General features: G+C 36.6%; 1 protein-coding gene across 1 annotated transcript in view; it reads left to right on the top strand.

Moving 5' to 3' along the window:
- Window positions 1–18,729, top strand: part of ABCB1 (ATP binding cassette subfamily B member 1) — a 48,706-nt gene that overhangs the window by 28,494 nt on the left and 1,483 nt on the right. The window contains exons 18-26 of the mRNA XM_075495527.1: window positions 176–253; window positions 1,685–1,768; window positions 2,744–2,947; window positions 9,576–9,676; window positions 11,457–11,597; window positions 13,683–13,839; window positions 14,292–14,489; window positions 16,671–16,877; window positions 18,457–18,603. Coding sequence (XP_075351642.1) covers window positions 176–253; window positions 1,685–1,768; window positions 2,744–2,947; window positions 9,576–9,676; window positions 11,457–11,597; window positions 13,683–13,839; window positions 14,292–14,489; window positions 16,671–16,877; window positions 18,457–18,603 — 1,317 coding nt within the window. The remainder of the gene's footprint in view (window positions 1–175; window positions 254–1,684; window positions 1,769–2,743; window positions 2,948–9,575; window positions 9,677–11,456; window positions 11,598–13,682; window positions 13,840–14,291; window positions 14,490–16,670; window positions 16,878–18,456; window positions 18,604–18,729) is intronic.

Raw genomic sequence — 18,729 nt, 5'->3', positions numbered from 1 at the left:
TACTGTGAACCTACTAGAATTTATGAATATTAACTTTGTTTTTACATTTGCTTTGTGCAATGAGGACTGCAATATTTTGTACATTGACATTGTAGAGACAATGTATCTAAAATATTTATTGAATAAACACACAAAATGTAATAGTATGCTAAGCATTGTACCTTTTCTCAAATAGGGTTTCACATTTGGCAAAGCTGGAGAAATTCTTACAATGAGGCTTCGATTCATGGCATTTAAAGCAATGCTTAGACAGGTAAAGATAATAAATATTTTTATTTCCAGGGTTTTAAAAATAATTAATTGTATAGATATCATAAAATAACTGTATTCTACATTATTCTATCATAATATGACTTGTCTACAGAGAACATTTTTTAAAGCAGTCTAGAAACCAATTTGGTTAGTTACATGTGGTTAAGCAAAGCATCCTTAGAGGGAGAGTCTTAAATCAATACAAGTACAAGAGCTTTTTATGTACTTCTTGCATGGACTTAGATTTACAGCCAAGTTACTATTGCCTGACAAGTTGATGTGCACCAGCAGTATCCCATTACGTGTTCGTTTGTCTGCTTTGCTTTCTTGGTGGCCTTTCTCCCCTAAAGAAATGCAGTCCAGTGCAGCCTACATTGTAACTCTTACTTCAAATGTCCGATTTAGATTGTTATATGTATAGATATGTTTTTATTTGTTTCTTGAAGGTGTCTTTCAAAGAGTTCCCAAATCTATAATTGTTGTTCATTAATACAATAGTGAGATTGTATACTGAAATTTAAGGCCACTTTCAGAGAATTAAAATATAAATATTTCACAGTGGTTTTAAGTAATTCATGTAGTTATCTAAATTGTCCTTAATCTTGCATGATTTCAGGATCAGTATTTTAGATTTTCAAATATACAATACAAAATTTTGGGGTTTTATGTCTTGCACATAAAGCTACATGTAGACACAGAATTTGATTCATGTAGACATGACTATTTGCAATGCGGACAGAAAGCTGTTGTAGTCTGAAAAACTACGATTTATAGATCAGCCTCACTGAAAACCTAATGAAAGAGCAATCTTATAATTGAGTCTTGAGGTCACAAATGCCTGTACTACATCACCAGGTCTTCATTCAATGCATATTACACATGACATTTTAAATCATATATTTGGTCACATGGTGAATAAATTATAAACTGTGTACCTGACCCCAACAATTGACTTTGATCAGATAGACCAGTGTGTTTTGAGGGTTTTTTGTCTCATAAATTCCAAATAAGCCTCTTAAATCTGCAGAGAAACAAAGCAATGAATTGGGAGTTTTTACCTTGAAAATACTTTACACTTAATTCATCCCCAAACAGCTTCGCAATTGTGAAGATGGACATCTCCAAGGAGAGGCAGATTCAGCAGTGGTGGGGGAGGGTAGATTTTGGTTTTGAGAATCCCCCAGGCTGTTCTCCTTCCTTCTCAGCAGTGACAGTGTGCACATCAGATCATCCACAAGCATACACTATTTTCTAAAAATAGTCATTGTGCAATGAAGGAATTAGACTTAATTAAATATGCAGAACTGATGCACTGCCACATACACAGTCTTCTGACACTGAACTCAGTTATATTAGGTAGATCTCAGTTTTACTTTACAGTTTATATGAAATGTTCGAAAACTGGTCCTAAGAAAAATGTTTCTTATTGTAGGACATGAGCTGGTTTGATAATTCTAAAAATAGTACTGGAGCATTAACTACAAGACTTGCTAATGATGCCTCACAAGTGAAAGGAGTAAGTAAAATATTGGTTTGGAATTTTTCATATTTGGTTTAGTGTGTAGTAAAGTTGCAGCTTGGATTTGACTGGTTGGATAACAGTCTTGACTTTGACAACTAAAATTTACTGTAAAATGATAGCTGGTATAGAATGCACTGATGTGTTTTATAACAATTATGGTAATATATGTTTAAAAAATAATTTCCAAGTAAACCTTTTTTTAAGTTTACTACTGTGCTGTATTGTGATGTTCTTTATTAAACAAATTAATTGGGAATCTCTTTATCTAAGAAGTCTGTTTAGAGATACCTTATTTACCTAAAGATATGCATCTAAATTTGTTCAGTTTATGACCTCCTACTATTTTTTTGATAGTACAGTTTCCTTATATGAAAAAAAAATTAGACATAGTAGCAATAGACTTCCTTTTCCTTGTTACTTTTTGGCGATTCTTCAGAAGTAATTTGTGGACTTTCAGGGGTCTGTAATATTAGGCTAAAGAGCATTGCATGTAATTATTCGTGTATGCTTAAGTAAATTTTTACTGCTACATGGTTATGTGCTTTTTTCCTGAACTGAGGAATTCTGTAGTATCTTTGGCTTTATAAGTTAAACATTTAATTTTCTTCTTCACTGGGCTCCGTGTGATGACTTATAAAGCTAGCTGCATGATCTACAAAATGTGACAGATTTTAATGTTTAGCTATAAATGTAAATATGTGATATGCTTAAAGTCTGTTCAGCTTCAAGTGCAGAATTTAGAAATTGCAGTGCAAATTTAATTAGTCAGAACATGGGGAGAGAAGAGTTAAATGTGATCTAGATAATTTTTTACAAAACCATTCAAGAAGCTCCCATTTTGAAAAATAGCAAAACTGAATTAAGACTTTCTAAATAGTGTTTTGAGAACCAGGAATATTATAGATGAAAATGCTTTCCTTATTTAAGATGCAGTCACTTTAGCAAGAAATGTCTTTTTTCTTCCTCCAGGCAACTGGTGTCAGACTGGCATTAATTGCGCAAAACATAGCTAACCTGGGGACTGGAATTATTATATCATTAATTTATGGCTGGCAGCTGACCCTGCTACTTTTAGCTGTTGTGCCAATCATTGCAGTGGCAGGAATGATTGAAATGAAGATGTTGGCTGGGCATGCTAAAAAAGATAAAGAACAGCTGGAGGCTGCAGGAAAGGTGGGTCTAGAAAAGTTTATCTATTTCTGGGTAATGTATAAAGTCATGTTTACCAAAGCATTGTTGGTGGATGTATTACTTCCAAGTACAGAACATATCACAATATTTAACTTCCAGAGGCAGACAGACTCTATGTAGTTACACTAATAGGCCTACAGAGTGTAACACCTCTTCAGTAATAATTGAAGACTTATGTTATTAACCGAAATTTATTGTTATAATTGATAAACCCCAGAATGTGCTAAGCACTATTCAGGCACATTCTTTTCTCCTTCCTGTTCTGATCATCTCTATTTTCCTTATTTTGCAACCCACTTCATTTTGACATTCTCTTTTTTCTTTTCTGTCGACCCTTTTTGGCATGTCATCTGTCTTACATATATTATACTGCTCTTTTTTTTTTCTCTTTCATCTTATTAATGTTTGCAGGGATAATATGTATATATCCACTGGTTTCTGAGTCTGTTTGCCATTCCTTTATTTCTTGAGTGGAAGAGAAAGATGAGAACTGAAAAGCGAGAAGGCTAGACTCTTGTTTAAGAAATTAGATGAAGGCATTTAATGTCACTTCATTCCAAAAATCCTTTTGGGACAGAACAACTATTTCATCACTTCCCAGATATTGCTTTCTTCAAGGTAAAACTTTTCTAAAATCCCTTCCTATGTCCTACTGTTTTTAAAAGTTGTTGAGAAGAAAATCATTTATCTAAGGCCACAGACATAAGCAATGGTATTAATCTTCAGATTTGGTGTTTAAATGTATGTGTCTGCATATGTGTTAGCAGTCTAATGTCCCCTTATAGTTATTGGAGATGCCATAGTGTCTGGGTGGCCTCCAGCTGTCATTTCAGAAGGGTATGGGTCTACTCTGTTCTATGTCGTATCTGTTGTGCCTTACCCAAATGTTTTGAGTATCCTAGAGCATCTCCAATGGCACAAGCCACCTGCATGTGGGCAGCTGAATCAGAGTCCTTCCCACTCCAGTCAATGATCCTGGAGAAAGAGACAAGATAGGCACATGGTGCCTAGGCAGCTGAATTGCTTTCTAGTTCTGTTGGATAGGTATCCATTGACTACACTGATAGCTTAGACACATAAATTCAGATGTCTTAATCTGGATCTGAACCCCCCCCAAAAAACCCTCCTATTTACTAAATGGGCTTTATTTCCTTCCATCATGTCTGTAGATAAAGTTGCTGAAAAACATTTTTGTCCCTCCAAGTCCACAGGAAATTCTGCATAATCATCTTTCCATGGGCTTTTTTGTACAAGTCAAAGGATGCATTTCCTTTCCTTTCAGCTGACTACATTTCTTCTGCTTCTTCTTTCTAATGGATGGACATTTATTTCATATTGTTTTGTTGTAAGATATGACAGAAAAAAGTTGACGATTCTTGGAATAGGCACTAGAGACTTTCTTAATGCAGCAGATTGGGAAGAATTAGCACAGGTGTTATAAAAAGTTACGATTTTTTTGCAAAGCTTGAGAAAATACTTTCTTTTCTTAGCAATGTATGAGTTTACCCTCTCAAGGCCACCTAAGCAATCACTAGACTGCAGGCATTTTATTCAATTACCAATTTTTTAAAAATTGTTTTCCTTCAGTGAAAATGGGGTTCTACCTGGAAAATTTGCTTTCTGCAAGGGGTTGCTGAACTTAGGTTACTAATGAAAAAAAAAGACTACTCCTTTGAGTATTGGTGAGACAATATAACTAAGAAGAATAAAATCTATTTCATTTCTTTGCTATCATTAACATTGTGTATTACATTCAAATCAATGAGTTAGTTATGTGCGAATTTTCAAGCAGTGGCATAAGCATTACTGAGGCTATAAGATAATTATATCCCTGTATTATAGAACAAAGATAACAGTATGTCCCGGTTTCATCTGGGATAGAGTTAATTTTCTTTTCAGTAGCTGGTATAGTGCTGTGTTTTGGATTTAGTATGAGAATAATGTTGATAACACGCTGATGTTTTAGTTGTTGCTAAGCAGTGCTTACACTGGTCAAGGACTTTTCAGCTTCCCCTGCTCTGCCAGGGGCACAAGAAGCTGGGAGGGGGCACAGCCAGGACAGCTGACCCCAACTGCCCAAAGGGCTATTCCATACCATATGGCGTCATGCTCAGTGTAGAAACTGGGGGGAGTTGGCCGGGGGGCAGCAATCGCTGCTCGGGGACGGGCTGGGCGTCAGTTGGCAGGTGGTGAGCAGTTGCATCACTTGTTTTTTTCCTGGGTTATGTTCCTCTCTCTCTCTCTCGTTGTTTTCCTTTTAATTACAAATTATTATTGTTGTTATTATTATTATTATTATTATTACAATATTTTATTTTATTTCAATTATTAAACTGTTCTTATCTCACCACATGAGTTTTCTTACTTTTGCTCTTCAGATTCTCTCCCCCATCCCACTGCGGGGGAGGGTGAGCAAGCGGCTGTGTGGTGCATTGTTGCCAACTGGGGCTAAACCATGACACAGTACCACAGTTTAAAAGTCTTTGGTAACAGTTCATAAAGAAAAATGCTTTCAGGTCTGTGGTATAACTTAGATAAAAGTAGCAGGGTATGGAGGTTATTTGTTTTTCTGTTTGAGACTGTAGGCATTTGAACTGTATGGTGAATTGCCATAACTGTGGTGTCCTATAGGACATAACATACAGGATCACTTTTCAGAATAGAATTTCATTCTGTTCATAGAATCAGAATCATAGAGTATCTCACTTTGGAAGGGACCCCTAACAATCATCGAGTCCAACTCCCTGCTCCCCTCTGGACTACCTAAAACTAAACCATATGACTAAGAGCATTGTTCAGACGCTCCTTGAACTCTGACAGGCTTGGTGCCATGACCACTTCCCTGAGAAGCCTGTTCCAGTGACTGACCACCCTCTCAGTGAAGAACCTTTTCCTAATGTCCAGTCTGAGCTTCCCCTGATGCAGCTTCATACCATTTCCTCGTGTCCTATTGCTGGTCACCAGAGAGAGGAGATCAGCACCTCCCCCATCTGCTGCCCCCCTTAAGGAAGTTGTAGACTACGATGAGGTAGCAGCTCAGCCTTCTCTTCTCTAAGCTGAAGAAACCAAGTGACCCCAGCTGCTCCTGATAAGTCCTGCCCTCGAGACCTTTCACCATCTTGATCACCCTCCTCTGGACACATAATAGTTTGATGTCCTATTGCCTATCAAAGGCAATATTGAGGCACCCAAAACTGTACTCAGTACTCAAGGTGGGGCCGCACCATTGCACTGTAGAGTGGGACAATCACCTCCCTCAACCGCCTAGCTATGCTGTGCTTGATGCACCCCAGGACATGGTTGGCCCTTTTGGCGGCCAGGACACACTGTTGACTCATATTCAACTTGCCATCAACCCAAACATCCAGATCTCTTTCTGTGGGGCTGCTCTCCAGTCTCTCAACCCCTAATTTGTGTGTATAACCAAGACTACCCTGTCCCAGGTGCAGAATCCGGCACTTGCTCTTGTTAAATTTCATATGGTTGGTAATCGCCCAGCTCTCTAGTCTATCCAGATCTCTCTGTAAGGCCTCTCTACTCTTGAGGGAGTCCAGAGCTCCTCCTAACTTAGTATCTGTCATGGTTTAACCCCAGCTGGCAACTAAGCACCACACAGCTGCTCGCTCACTCCCCCCCGGTGGGATGGGGGACAGAATCAGAAGAGTAAAAGTGAGAAAACTCGCAGGTTGAGATAAAGACAGTTTAATAAATAAAGCAAAAGCTGCACATGCAAGCACAGCAAAACAAGGAATTCATTCACTCCTTCCCATCAGCAGGCAGGTGTTCAGCCATCTCCAGGAAAGCAGGGCTCCATCACACATAACAGTTACTTGGAAACACAAACACCATCACTCTGAACATCCCCCCCTTCCTTCATCTTCCTCCAGCTTTATATGCTGAGCATGACGCCATATGGCATGGAATATCCCTTTGGTCAGTTGGGGTCAGCTGTCCCAGCTGTGTCCCCTCCCAACTTCTTGTGTACCCCCAGCCTACTCACTGGTGGGGTGGGGTGAGAAGCAGAAAAGGCCTTGACTCTGTGTAAGCACTGCTCAGCAGTAACAAAAACATCCCTGTGTTATCAACACTGTTTCCAGCACAAATCCAAAACATAGCCCCATACTAGCTACTATGAAGAAAATTAACTCTATCCCAGCCAAAACCAGTACAGTATCATCGCCAAACTTACTTAGTGTACAGTCGACTTCTGCATCCAGATCATTTATAACAACATTAAAGAGCATTGCCCTAAAATTGAGCCCTGCAGAACCCCACTAGTGATTGGCCGCCAGCCTGATGTAACCCCATGTACTATAACTCTTTGAGTCTGACCCGTCAGCCAATTGTTCACCCACCATATTATGGACTTGTCTAGCTGTATGCTGGACATTTTGTCCAGGAGGATAGTGTGAGAGACAGTATCAAAAGCTTTGATAAAATAAAAAAGAAACGCATCTACTGGCTTCCCTTGGTCAACTAGATGGGTGGCCTTGTCATAAAAGGATATTAAGTTAGTTAAACAGGACTTTCCCCTCATGAACCTGTGCTGGCTATGACCAGTGACTGCACTGTCTCTCAAGTGTTTTTCAATAACTCCCAGAATAACCTTCACCATAATTTTACCAGGCACTGAAGTGAGACTGACAGGCCTGTTGTAGTACAATAACTTATTAAAAGTGCTCATGCTTCTCCCTGAAGCTTCTCTCCTGCTTCTTGTGTAAGTGCTCAGTTCAGAAAGCTTTGTGCAGAACAGGGACTTTACTGACTTCTAGCTATGGGCTGGAAACAGATGGAGTTCAAGGAACTAGGTCCAGAGAAGCACAGTGTTCCAAAGCACTGATTCTCAAAGAGCTTTATGGAAAATATGAGCCATGTAATACACCAAATGCAGTAACAATATTATGTAAAATAAATGCATATGTATTCGATGGTTTCTAACATTAAAATATAAAATAACATTAAGATTAAGCTTTTATAAGTTTTAGGATGTTAAAAAACATTGCCAGTCTCTTGGGAAAAAAAAACTCTCCCCAGCTTCAAATGTTTAGATGCAAAGAATCAGGGGACTCACCACACCTGTGGGGAAAACCCAAATATATATAGGAATTCAGTGCTGAAGAAACACCATCACTATGTAAAGCCCTTCTTTTATAATTTAAATCTGCATGAATATAAATATGCAAGCAGATGTACCTGATTTCTCACCTTTTTCTGGGCAGACGCCATCTAATGGTTAGCTTCAGATTTATACCTTGAGTTATCTACACCACTGTGATCTTGTACCCCATGGCCAGTTCTGGTTATTAAGATGAAAAGGTCACTCATTCTTGAGTCTTTTGTCTAGATATACTTTCCTTTGGTTATATTTTCCCTTGACCTTACTTTATGGTCTTTCTTCGACTACAAGCATAAAGCATGAAATGTATATTTCAGCAAAATATCTTAAAGCCTTGAGGGACTTTTGTAGACCTTGTCTACAAAAGTCTAGCTACATTACTGTTGACATTGTCCCTATTAATTTCCTGCTAATGTATACTTTCTTGTACATACAGTCCTCTGAGTTATAAACAGACTTATTACTGTGCATTTGTACAGTATCTAGGCTCATAAGTGAGCTCTCCTGCTAAATACCCATCCTGAGAAATGAGACTATTTGGCAACTGAATAGAGCCTAGGTATAGGTGTTTAATACCATTTGAGACGCATTGGGAAATTGAAAACATCCATGCCTATGGGACTGTCAGGTATAATACAGTACATGTGGGAATCCCTGCCCTCCCAGAGCAACAGCAGTTGAGGCCAACTGGAATACCCAACATACCACATATTGCACCAGAGGCAATGTGTAGGTCATGGACTCAAGCCCAGTGTTTTAGCCAGAGGTGAATAGAGGGATGCAGCACTAGTTCCAGTGTCTAAAGAGATGTGATTGTTCCAGGTGTCTTCTGTTGGCCATTTCTAAGCATCATCCTCTTCTACATGCATATGGACTGAATTGACTATACAGGCTCCTAGCTTCACTGTGTGGTCATTGAGGAAGAATTTATGGGTGCCTACATAGACTTAATGGACTACATAAAAGCCTTGAATCAGTTGTTCCCACGTAGGCATGCGTCTACTGCCTTCAAATGTTACTACGTACCTTTGTGTATGCAAATGACTCAAGTCTAAAGAATCTGCAAGCTTAAAGAAGGTATTATTGATCAGATCAAATATATACTGCTGAGATCTGTTAGGCTCTAGGCACATAGGTAACCTGGACGTTCTGATTATAGCCCCAACTGGGTGGACTGGAAGTTGAATGCTAAATTGCCATTTTTCTTATTGAATATCTTTTCCATAATTGTCACTGCTGTCTAATGGTTTTTAACTACTTATTTATAGGACATCAAAGAGGTCTTATCAGAAAATTCTGCGCATCATCAGAAAATCTCACTGTCATAAAAAGAAAAATGTAAAATGCTTACTTTTGATATCAAAGGTCCATGATTTTAATAAAAATTATAAAAAATATAAAATTATATTCCAGCAGACTCTTTTTATTAGTTTAGAATAAGGATTTGCAACATAATCTTAACTTATGATTAAAACATTTGTGTTTCTATTGCAGATTGCCACAGAAGCCATAGAAAATATTAGAACTGTTGTTAGTTTGACCCGAGAAAGAAAATTTGAGTTGATGTACGGAGAACATTTGCATGTACCATACAGGTATAATAAAAATAACTAAGCTAAAAAAATCTGTATTTAAATTATAGAATAAATTACAAACATTTACTTGGACTAACATTGATTTTTTTTTTAGTGTGTATGATTTAATGATGTCAGAATTAATGTAAATATTTTGCATATTTTTTATCAACAAATGCAACCGTCAGCCATTTTTGTTCTTTGATTTAATTAATTTTCTGTGATAATATTGGTATCTTCTATTGCAATGTCACTTGGTTTGGAAAAATGTTAGTTTTAAGTGAGCGTTGGAAGTCATCTAATCTAACCTCCCACCTGAAGTGTTTCAGATATTTAATTAAAAACTTTTTAATGTAAATTGAATATTGCATTAAGCCATTTTATAAAGTATGAATGGGATTGAAAACATTTGAATAATTACTTAGTGGTTTGTGAATGAAAAAGAAAAGAATATAAATCTGCGTGGACTAAATCAAAATTAAAAAGTCTTAAAGTGAAAAACTAAAAAGATACTGTCAATTAAAGTTTTATTTGTTCTAGAATTAAATGTTTCATTTTCAGACATCCGTGAGAAAAGTAAAGGAAATGACAGCATATGTACACAGGTACGATGTGAGACAAGTAGGGGTGCTGCTAATACATTGACCACAGTAATTGAATGGTTTGATCACAGTGCAGGATGTAAAAGATATTACTTTAGCTTTTTTCTCAGGCTGCTAGGTTTTGAGTCCATATCTCACAACTTGCAGGACAGTGCCTAACAATTCTCAGGGTTGACATTGACGGGATTGCTCCAAGACTTTCATCTTAATGTTGTTCTAGTATGAATAAGAACTTACTGCCCTATGGGTCAATTTGTCTGGAAGAGATAGGACATGTGGTTTTTCAGTTAACGTTTCAGTGCATGTTCAATCACTGATTAGGCAAAGAGTTTCTATTTTATGAAAGTTGAGCTTAGGCCTTCTGTTATACTGGATTAATGCACAAATCAGCTATGTGAAAGAGAAGTGACAACAGCCTCTTAATAAAAAAAAAGCACACTTGTGAATCTGGCTCCTGTTTGTTTGGGTTTGGGTTTTTTCCAGAAGGAACCATACAGTTGTGACTTAGTAACAGCATCAATAAAATTAAAGTATTTTCTTTCTTTTTTCTGGTATCATTCATAGTTACAGAAAATTTTCTCTCTGCCTTGCCTTTAGTTATAGGCATAGTTTTATAATCAAAAATCTAATTTCTGCATCATACATGCTGGCTTAATCTTATTTGAGAGAGGAAATTTGACTGATTAAACTGAAAAGAAACAGATTCTTGAGTGTATAATATTGAACTGTTTAACATCTTTGTTATTTGATTAACATAAAATTACAAGTAAAGAAAAAATGACACAAAAATTTGACTTTGGCTGAAGGTGAGCTAACAGTTCTGTTCTTTTTTTTTCTTATGTGATGCAGTAGTACAATTTCAAACATGTTATTTACATCTTCAAAGTGGTAATCATGGACTGAATTGTAAAGTGTTTTAACACTCAAACTATGAGATGGTGAGACAATAATTATACATAGCAGCTAAGGTGTCACCTTTTTCTGCACCCATATTCCAAGCTGTTCTTGGAAGTAAATAAAATTCTGGAAACAAAACTAACTTTCTCTTGGACACAGAGGAGACAAGTGATTGTGTTGTTTGAGCGTGAGTTCACCTCCCATTCATAACAGTATCATCTGAAGTCAATTAATTGTTTTTTGCATACTAGGACTTAAGTATGATTGCACATTTTTATGAAAATATGCATTCTTTCTTACAGAAATTCTGTGAAGAAGGCACATATATTTGGATTTTGTTTTGCCCTTTCACAAGCAATGATGTTCTTTACCTATGCTGGCTGTTTCCGGTTTGGTGCCTATCTAGTGGTAAATGGACACATGGACTATAAAAGTGTGTTTTTGTAAGTATCTGTTTTGCAATCTTCTTCTGTCAATCCAGACAAAGGTCTTTGTTTACTGCTAGGGATACCATGAATCCATTGGGTAAGCTACGAGAAAGCAGGCAAATCTTCTTCTGTACTTAAATATAATGAAAGCATATTACAAAGTGGATACTCTAGGTGACTACAGAGTCTGAGCTGCTCAGATAGGCCTGATTTTGGATTTCCTTTTCTATATTTTTTGGGGACTATTATGTTTTCCAGAGGTTGAAACAGTATCCTACTTATGTCATTTTGTTTATTCTCACCAATCTTATTGTTCATGTAGCTGTGAGGTGCTCTGTATATTCTACAAAAAGCATAGTTGTACCTGTTTATTGGAGCATAATAATATTGTGAAAATCTTTTTAAGAATAGGTCATCAGCATCTTTGTTATTTCTATGTCAGGTTTATTCACTGAAATTTGACATCTTCTCTAAAATACATGTTAAATAATTGGAGAACAGGATTCCATAAGGTATATGCTGTTCACTATAAGGGAAGGATAACCAAATTATTTTAGATGACATTCTGATAAGAAGCTTGTTCACTTAAATGAACAGATTTTGTGTGGGAAATGAAAGTATGAACCATGAATGTAAGAACAGTGTGTAGAGTACTGTACAGACCCATAGTCAGGTGGAGCATTTTATTTTTAATTTAGACAGGTACTGCAAATAAAATATTATTTTAATTTGCAGTATTCTTAGAAGGCGTATCCATTGCAATCTGAAATTATACAAGGAATAGTACAATTATTTGTCTCTAAGGGTAATTCATAGGCTTTTAAGGGCAGAAACTGTACAAAAATTAAAGGAATTATTTTGAAATTATAAATTATCCTTAGCTTCTTTTATATTTTGGGTTTATTATCACTGTTTATCCAATCATTTGCCATAGTACCTAAAAGCCCCTATCATAACCAAAGCCCCATTCTTCTAGATCATACATAAACTCAGAAGAAATATAATTTATAATTTAAGAGGCAGTAGCTCAATATAGGCCTATAGAAACAAGCATGAAACGAATGAGATTCTACCAGTATGGATATCAGTGACCTCAATACCTAAGAAAGGTCAATCATACCAATTTTTTGTTGGCAACCTGATTAAAGATAGTTAACACAGCTCATTTTAACTGGAAGATGTTGGAGAGTGTCTGCATCCCATCTGCTAGCTGAACATCTCTAGCCAGCTGGGGGAGGGAACTTCCAGTGGCTCAGTTAGATTTGGAAGGAATTGTCTGACCTAAAACTGCGTGAGCCCTTCTAGGCTCTTAAAATGCGAAATAAAACAGATTAGTTTATATAGGTCTGAAGATAAAAGATAAAAATTAATATAAATGAATTTATTTTACTTTGCCTTAAAACAGGCTAAGAGGTCTCATATGTTGATTACCATTTCTCAGTGATGAGTAATCCTATGTTCTGTGGCAGTAATTAGTAGCTGAGGACAGCAGGTTCTTAAATGATTCTAAAGTAGCCTGTAAAGATACATCTACATTCACCATAAAGCAATAATAATGTAGTTTTCAACCTTTTTTTGGTGTTATGAACCCTTCAAATATTTTCCAGCAGAGCTGTGATAGCAGATTAAATCTTTATTGTCAGCTTGTTACAGGCTTGATTTCTTATTTTCATTGATGCCTTAAAAATGAATCACTAACTCCCAGAGGTCATTGAACCATAGAGAGGAAACCACAGCAATAGTAAAACAGGATTAGAGTAATAATTTTACCATCCAGTTACCACTTTACTCCTAGCCCCAGCTGAGACTTAATATAGTTAACCAGTATTAATAATTAAAGAAATTAGTGCTAATAAGTCATGAAAATGTTGAATTTGGAATGGAGGCTTGTTTATCTCACTTCATTAAAAGAGGATAAGAACAAATTTCTGGAGCTAAATGAGTAATTAAAGCAATAACAGTTGGTTACTACTTTATTCTTTTTAAATTTAGTCCCCTTTTTTCTCTGAGTAAAAGAAAAAGTTGACTGCAGCCCCATTTCCAGCGTCCTTTTCTTCATTGTCTATTTGTTGATATTTTTTTTCTTGATTTCTTTTATAGAGTGTTTTCAGCTGTTGTATTTGGTGCAATGGCATTAGGACAAAGCAGCTCTTTTGCTCCAGACTATGCCAAAGCCAAGATATCAGCAGCCCACTTGTTTCTGCTGTTTGAAAGAGTACCCTCAATAGATAGCTACAGCAAGGAAGGAGAGAAGCCCGTAAGTAAGCCACGTGTAATGGGCAATATTCTTTATTGACAATATGGACAGTACTCTTCTCACTTCCTTCAAACTGATTTTTCCTCTCCTTCTTATTACTTCCTTATCTCAATGTATTCTCAACACTTTATCCAAACACAATATGGACCAAGTTCTCTGTTGTGAGTCCAGCTTTTGCCCACACTGTCTAAAGGTTATTTGTTTTGAAAATCTGGTTAGGGTACAACTTTGTGGAATTCAACCAGTAGAATTATGAGCATTTGCAAAACAGTTCAGTGCTGTACTTTGATTTTATAGCTTCACAAAGATTCAGACCACAGAGTTAGTCAGCATTCCAGCAAAGGCAAAACTCTATTGATTTCAGTGGTGAAAAAAAAAGACTTCTGCAATTCTATCTGAATCATCTATCAAATTGTCTTAAAGATGTAACAGTGATACTATTTCAATTATAGGAAACTTTTGAGGGAAGTATAACGATCAAAGATGTGGCATTTAACTACCCAAACCGACCAGAGGTCAAAATCCTCCAAGGTTTGAATCTAAAAGTAGAAAAGGGACAAACTCTGGCTCTCGTTGGTAGCAGTGGCTGTGGAAAGAGCACTGTTGTTCAGCTGCTTGAAAGATTTTATGATCCACTTGATGGAGAAATGGTAAGTACTTTTGTAAGAACATGTCAACACATTAAGTAAGGGTGTGCTTATTTGGTTTTGTGTGATGTGATAAACTATAATAGATATTTCTAGTTTTATTTTCTAAATATTTTTAATGTTAAAGACAAGCAGTGGCTCATCAGGGTTCCTTTTTTAAATGTGATGAATAATATAATGGAAAAAATCCTGGTTTCCCACATTATAATGAATACATGAAACAAGATCTGTGTGGTAAAAATATGCCTGATCCACAGCCTTATGATGGCTTTGAATTCAGAGCAAATTTCCTGAGGTTTTTATGTTAAGAATACTTTAAAAGTTATTAAATATACGTATCTACTTCTGTATGATGTAGTAATAGAGTTTGCCATCTATGTTCTTTCCTAAAACAGTGAACAATGACAAAAATAATTTTTATCATAATTTTGACTTGTCAGAAACATCTTTCAGAGTATGCCCACTTACCAAGCAATAGATTGTAAATACTTTTAGTAATTTTGGTTTAAAATACATCTAGGTATTGTTTATTGCCATTTTCTCTTTGATGTAAATGTGCTCAGAGATTTTGTTTGAAAAAGAACCCACACCTTTTGGGTTGGATGAGGTGAGAATAAAAAGGATTTCAGAACTTGTCTCTGCAGAGATACTCACAAAAGATAAAGTAACACTTAAATAAGGCCTACATGCAATGGGCAAGATTTTTTTGAGGTTGGAAATGCCATACGGGTCCAGTGTAGCAAACTGATGTGTAGAAAGAAGCAGCATAGGTGCCCCAAAAATATGTTTAACCAAGTACAACTTCATCACCAATGTTTTTGTCCTTGTATCCATAAATAACAAATAATGGTTTACTGAAGGGAAAAGCACAGACCTCTGGCATAGACACCACAAAAGCGGTGGACTAATTAATAAGCTCAGTTGCGCTGTGAACTGAGTGAAAGGAGTGTATGCTTAAAAGTGCTAACTGTCAGAAGAACCACTGTTCACGACAGCGGTGCTAGTCTGGTAAAGAGAGTAACTATGCCTAAAAGTTGTGCTATTTGGTATAATGGATCCAAAATGCATAATAACTGAGTTCTCTAGCTTCATCAGTGATTTTTCACATCAAACAAGGAACAGGAAGCAGACCTTAGCAGCCTGCAAATCCATTAGAATTCTAAGGAAAAGAGATGGCAAATATCTATGTAGCTGAAAGCAATTCCTTCTTTCTAGCTTTTTTTTTCCCTTTACATCTGCAGATGTAGAAATGCTGCCACTGATTTAAGTGGATTTTGAATCAGGATCATTATGATCTCTTTCCTTTGAAAAACAATTATAATGGCTGCAAATTGGCTGTTCTAGCACAAACTGTGGAATTAGTAGATTAATCATGTCCAGTAGCCATGCTATGAAGGGGGCAGTTCTTCAATTACCCCGCTGATCATGTCATTCAACACAGAGCCCGAGCACTGCACTAGGTGATTCTAGTGGAGATGTAACAGCCCTCTTAATATCCTGGTATATTTGTGTCCAAGTTGATATGACGTGTATAATTATGAAACTGATCTATCCAGAAAAAAAATTTCTGTTGTCATTTATCTAATAGACAATGATAGCAACTCAGTAGCCAAATTTAGCAGAAGTGTGACAGAGTGGCCGATAAAGAAAACTGACTGCAAATGGTATCTTAAGGAATCCAGAAGTAAATTCATCCATTGTCAGGCATTACATCACAGTTAAATTTAAGATTGGATACTTAGCTTAGAAGTGCATGAATGTATGAACCCCAACTCTTCCTTTATTTTAATGGAATACTAGTGCCAATCTGTTCCTTTCAGTGGGAATATATATGCAAAATAGACAAAATTTTTCCCACTGAAGAAAGAAATGACAGAACTTTACCCGAAATTATTTGAAGTTGCCTCAGCATATTCTGTCTTCCACTGTCCTCAAAATCCTGATGAAATCTTGAAGCAAAGAAAAGGACTGAGGCAGCAGAAGGGACTGTCCTCACTTTTATATAATAGTCCTTAGAAAATTTTGGAACATAGAGGAGAAGGAGGGGAAGGGATTATGTGAGCTTTCAATATGGTATCTCTAAGGAAAGAGCTGCAATTGCACAACTTCTGTGTATGAATTTACAGTAAGTCTCAAATACACATACAGCCACATGACTGAAATTTAAAATGTTTGATTTCTCAGCTTTTTGATGGCAAAAATGCAAAGACACTAAATATCCAGTGGCTGAGAGCTCAGATTGGTATCGTCTCACAAGAACCAATGCTGTTTGACTGCACTATTGCTGAAAACATCGCATATGGAGATAACAGTCGGCAGGTGTCACACGAGGAAATTGTTAATGCAGCCAAAGAAGCCAATATTCATTCCTTCATTGACTCTCTGCCAGAGGTAAGTTATTCCTTTTCTCTCGTACTCAGAACTGGAGGTGACCTACTGTGACAGGGAAAAACTGTGTCCATTTGTGATTCCCTCAGGTAGAATAATTCCCTGAGATGCAAATAGATCTGAAAGTGATTTTTAAATCTTATCTTTCTTAATTGCATTTACCATACTTATTTTTACTCTGGGAGACTCCATTGTCAGACGGAGAGCTGAACATTTAAGATATCAGGGAAGAAAATCCACAATTATAACTAATTGAGAGCTGGAAGCGTGGGGTGGGCTTTTTTAAGAGAGTTAAACATTTCTTTTTAAGCTCCTATTTATCTCAAGCATATGTAAAAGACTCTGCTAGACTGACAAGTTTCTTATGCATTTCTTCCAGTTATACCTAGTCAGAATTTAAATTTCTAGTATTCCTACAGTTCAAAAGTTACTAAGTTTTTCATATATATATATATATATATCTGACCAACACATAATAATGTATGAATGAACATCTTGAGTCAGATGAAAGGTCTGCCATGCACAAAATCTTGTCCCAGGCAGTGACCAGCAAGATGTATTTACAAATAAGTATTCAAAAGGCTAAATATTTAATCACATTTCCTCTGAATTCTCATCTAACTTTGCATACTTTGTGACTCAGGAACTTCCTAAGATAGAAATCATGTTTTATTATTTAATAGCTCTGGATAGATTTTTCTTGTGTGGGTTTGACAAATCAGTTTCTAACCTATGTCAGCTTGTATCCAAAACTTCCTGAAGCAAGAAGGCTGCCAGCTTAGCTGTATGTTGTATATATTCAGCTTAATTTCAGGCTGTTAAGCTGCTTTTTGCATTTCTTGATGAAATACAAAGGCCAAAGCCCATGATTTTTCCAGATCATGTTTAGTTTCTAATGACTTATCAAGATCTGCTCTTTCCAAAACGTTGTAGAGAAATCTTGTGATGTATAATGATGTCTCATAAAACTTTGGTGCTTTTTGCAACCAAATATATAATACCTTGAAGACTACTGTGACCTACATGTGAGTTTGTCCGGAGACCTGACTAGTTTTCCTTGACTGACATAACTAAATTAAAAGCATAACTGTCCAAAACTGTAGTATAGATATAGATCAAGTGTATAAATGTCTATGTCTCTGTATAGATATAATACATAATTTGGCCTGAAACTGATACATCTCATACATTGCTGTTTTTTTCTTCAGGACAAATAAACGCGTGTAGAATAACTGATTGGTTAGGATGCTAGCTTGGAGTTTTTAAGGGCAGGGTTTGATCCCCAGTATTGTCATAGACTTTCACTGAGCTTTGGTATTATATGTCCTGATTGAGAATAATGTTGCCTTCCAACCTTAGAGGGGTTGTTGCTTTGACTTTATGAAATGCTTGATGCTACAAAGAAGTGTCGTAGTGAAAGATCTATAGATCTATGGCAGATAGCAATTCTGGTCATCCCTTTTCAGAGAGCTATTGGCATGGAATATGCAGTTTATGGATGGCTGGTGTCAGGGTTGATATGCTTAAATATACTTCAGAATCAATTTGCATTCATAATCTGAACTTAATACATTGTTTCTAGAAATACAATACCCGTGTAGGAGACAAGGGAACTCAGCTTTCTGGTGGTCAGAAACAACGTATTGCTATTGCCCGAGCTCTTGTACGTCAGCCCCAAATTCTGCTACTGGATGAAGCTACGTCTGCCTTAGATACAGAAAGTGAAAAGGTAACTTGATTGTGAGCCAGGAGTCCGGAATCTAAATCCATGTTTGTTTGTATTATGATTATTGTTTTCACTACCACAGATTAAAGCCCAAAGCTGGAAATATGGTGTTTAATGCAAATTACACAT

The sequence above is a fragment of the Mycteria americana genome, chromosome 2, assembly GCF_035582795.1.
Source record: "Mycteria americana isolate JAX WOST 10 ecotype Jacksonville Zoo and Gardens chromosome 2, USCA_MyAme_1.0, whole genome shotgun sequence".
Lineage (NCBI taxonomy): Eukaryota > Metazoa > Chordata > Aves > Ciconiiformes > Ciconiidae > Mycteria > Mycteria americana.
Note: the sequence above shows the minus strand (reverse complement) of the source record. Positions and strands in the feature narration are given on the sequence as shown.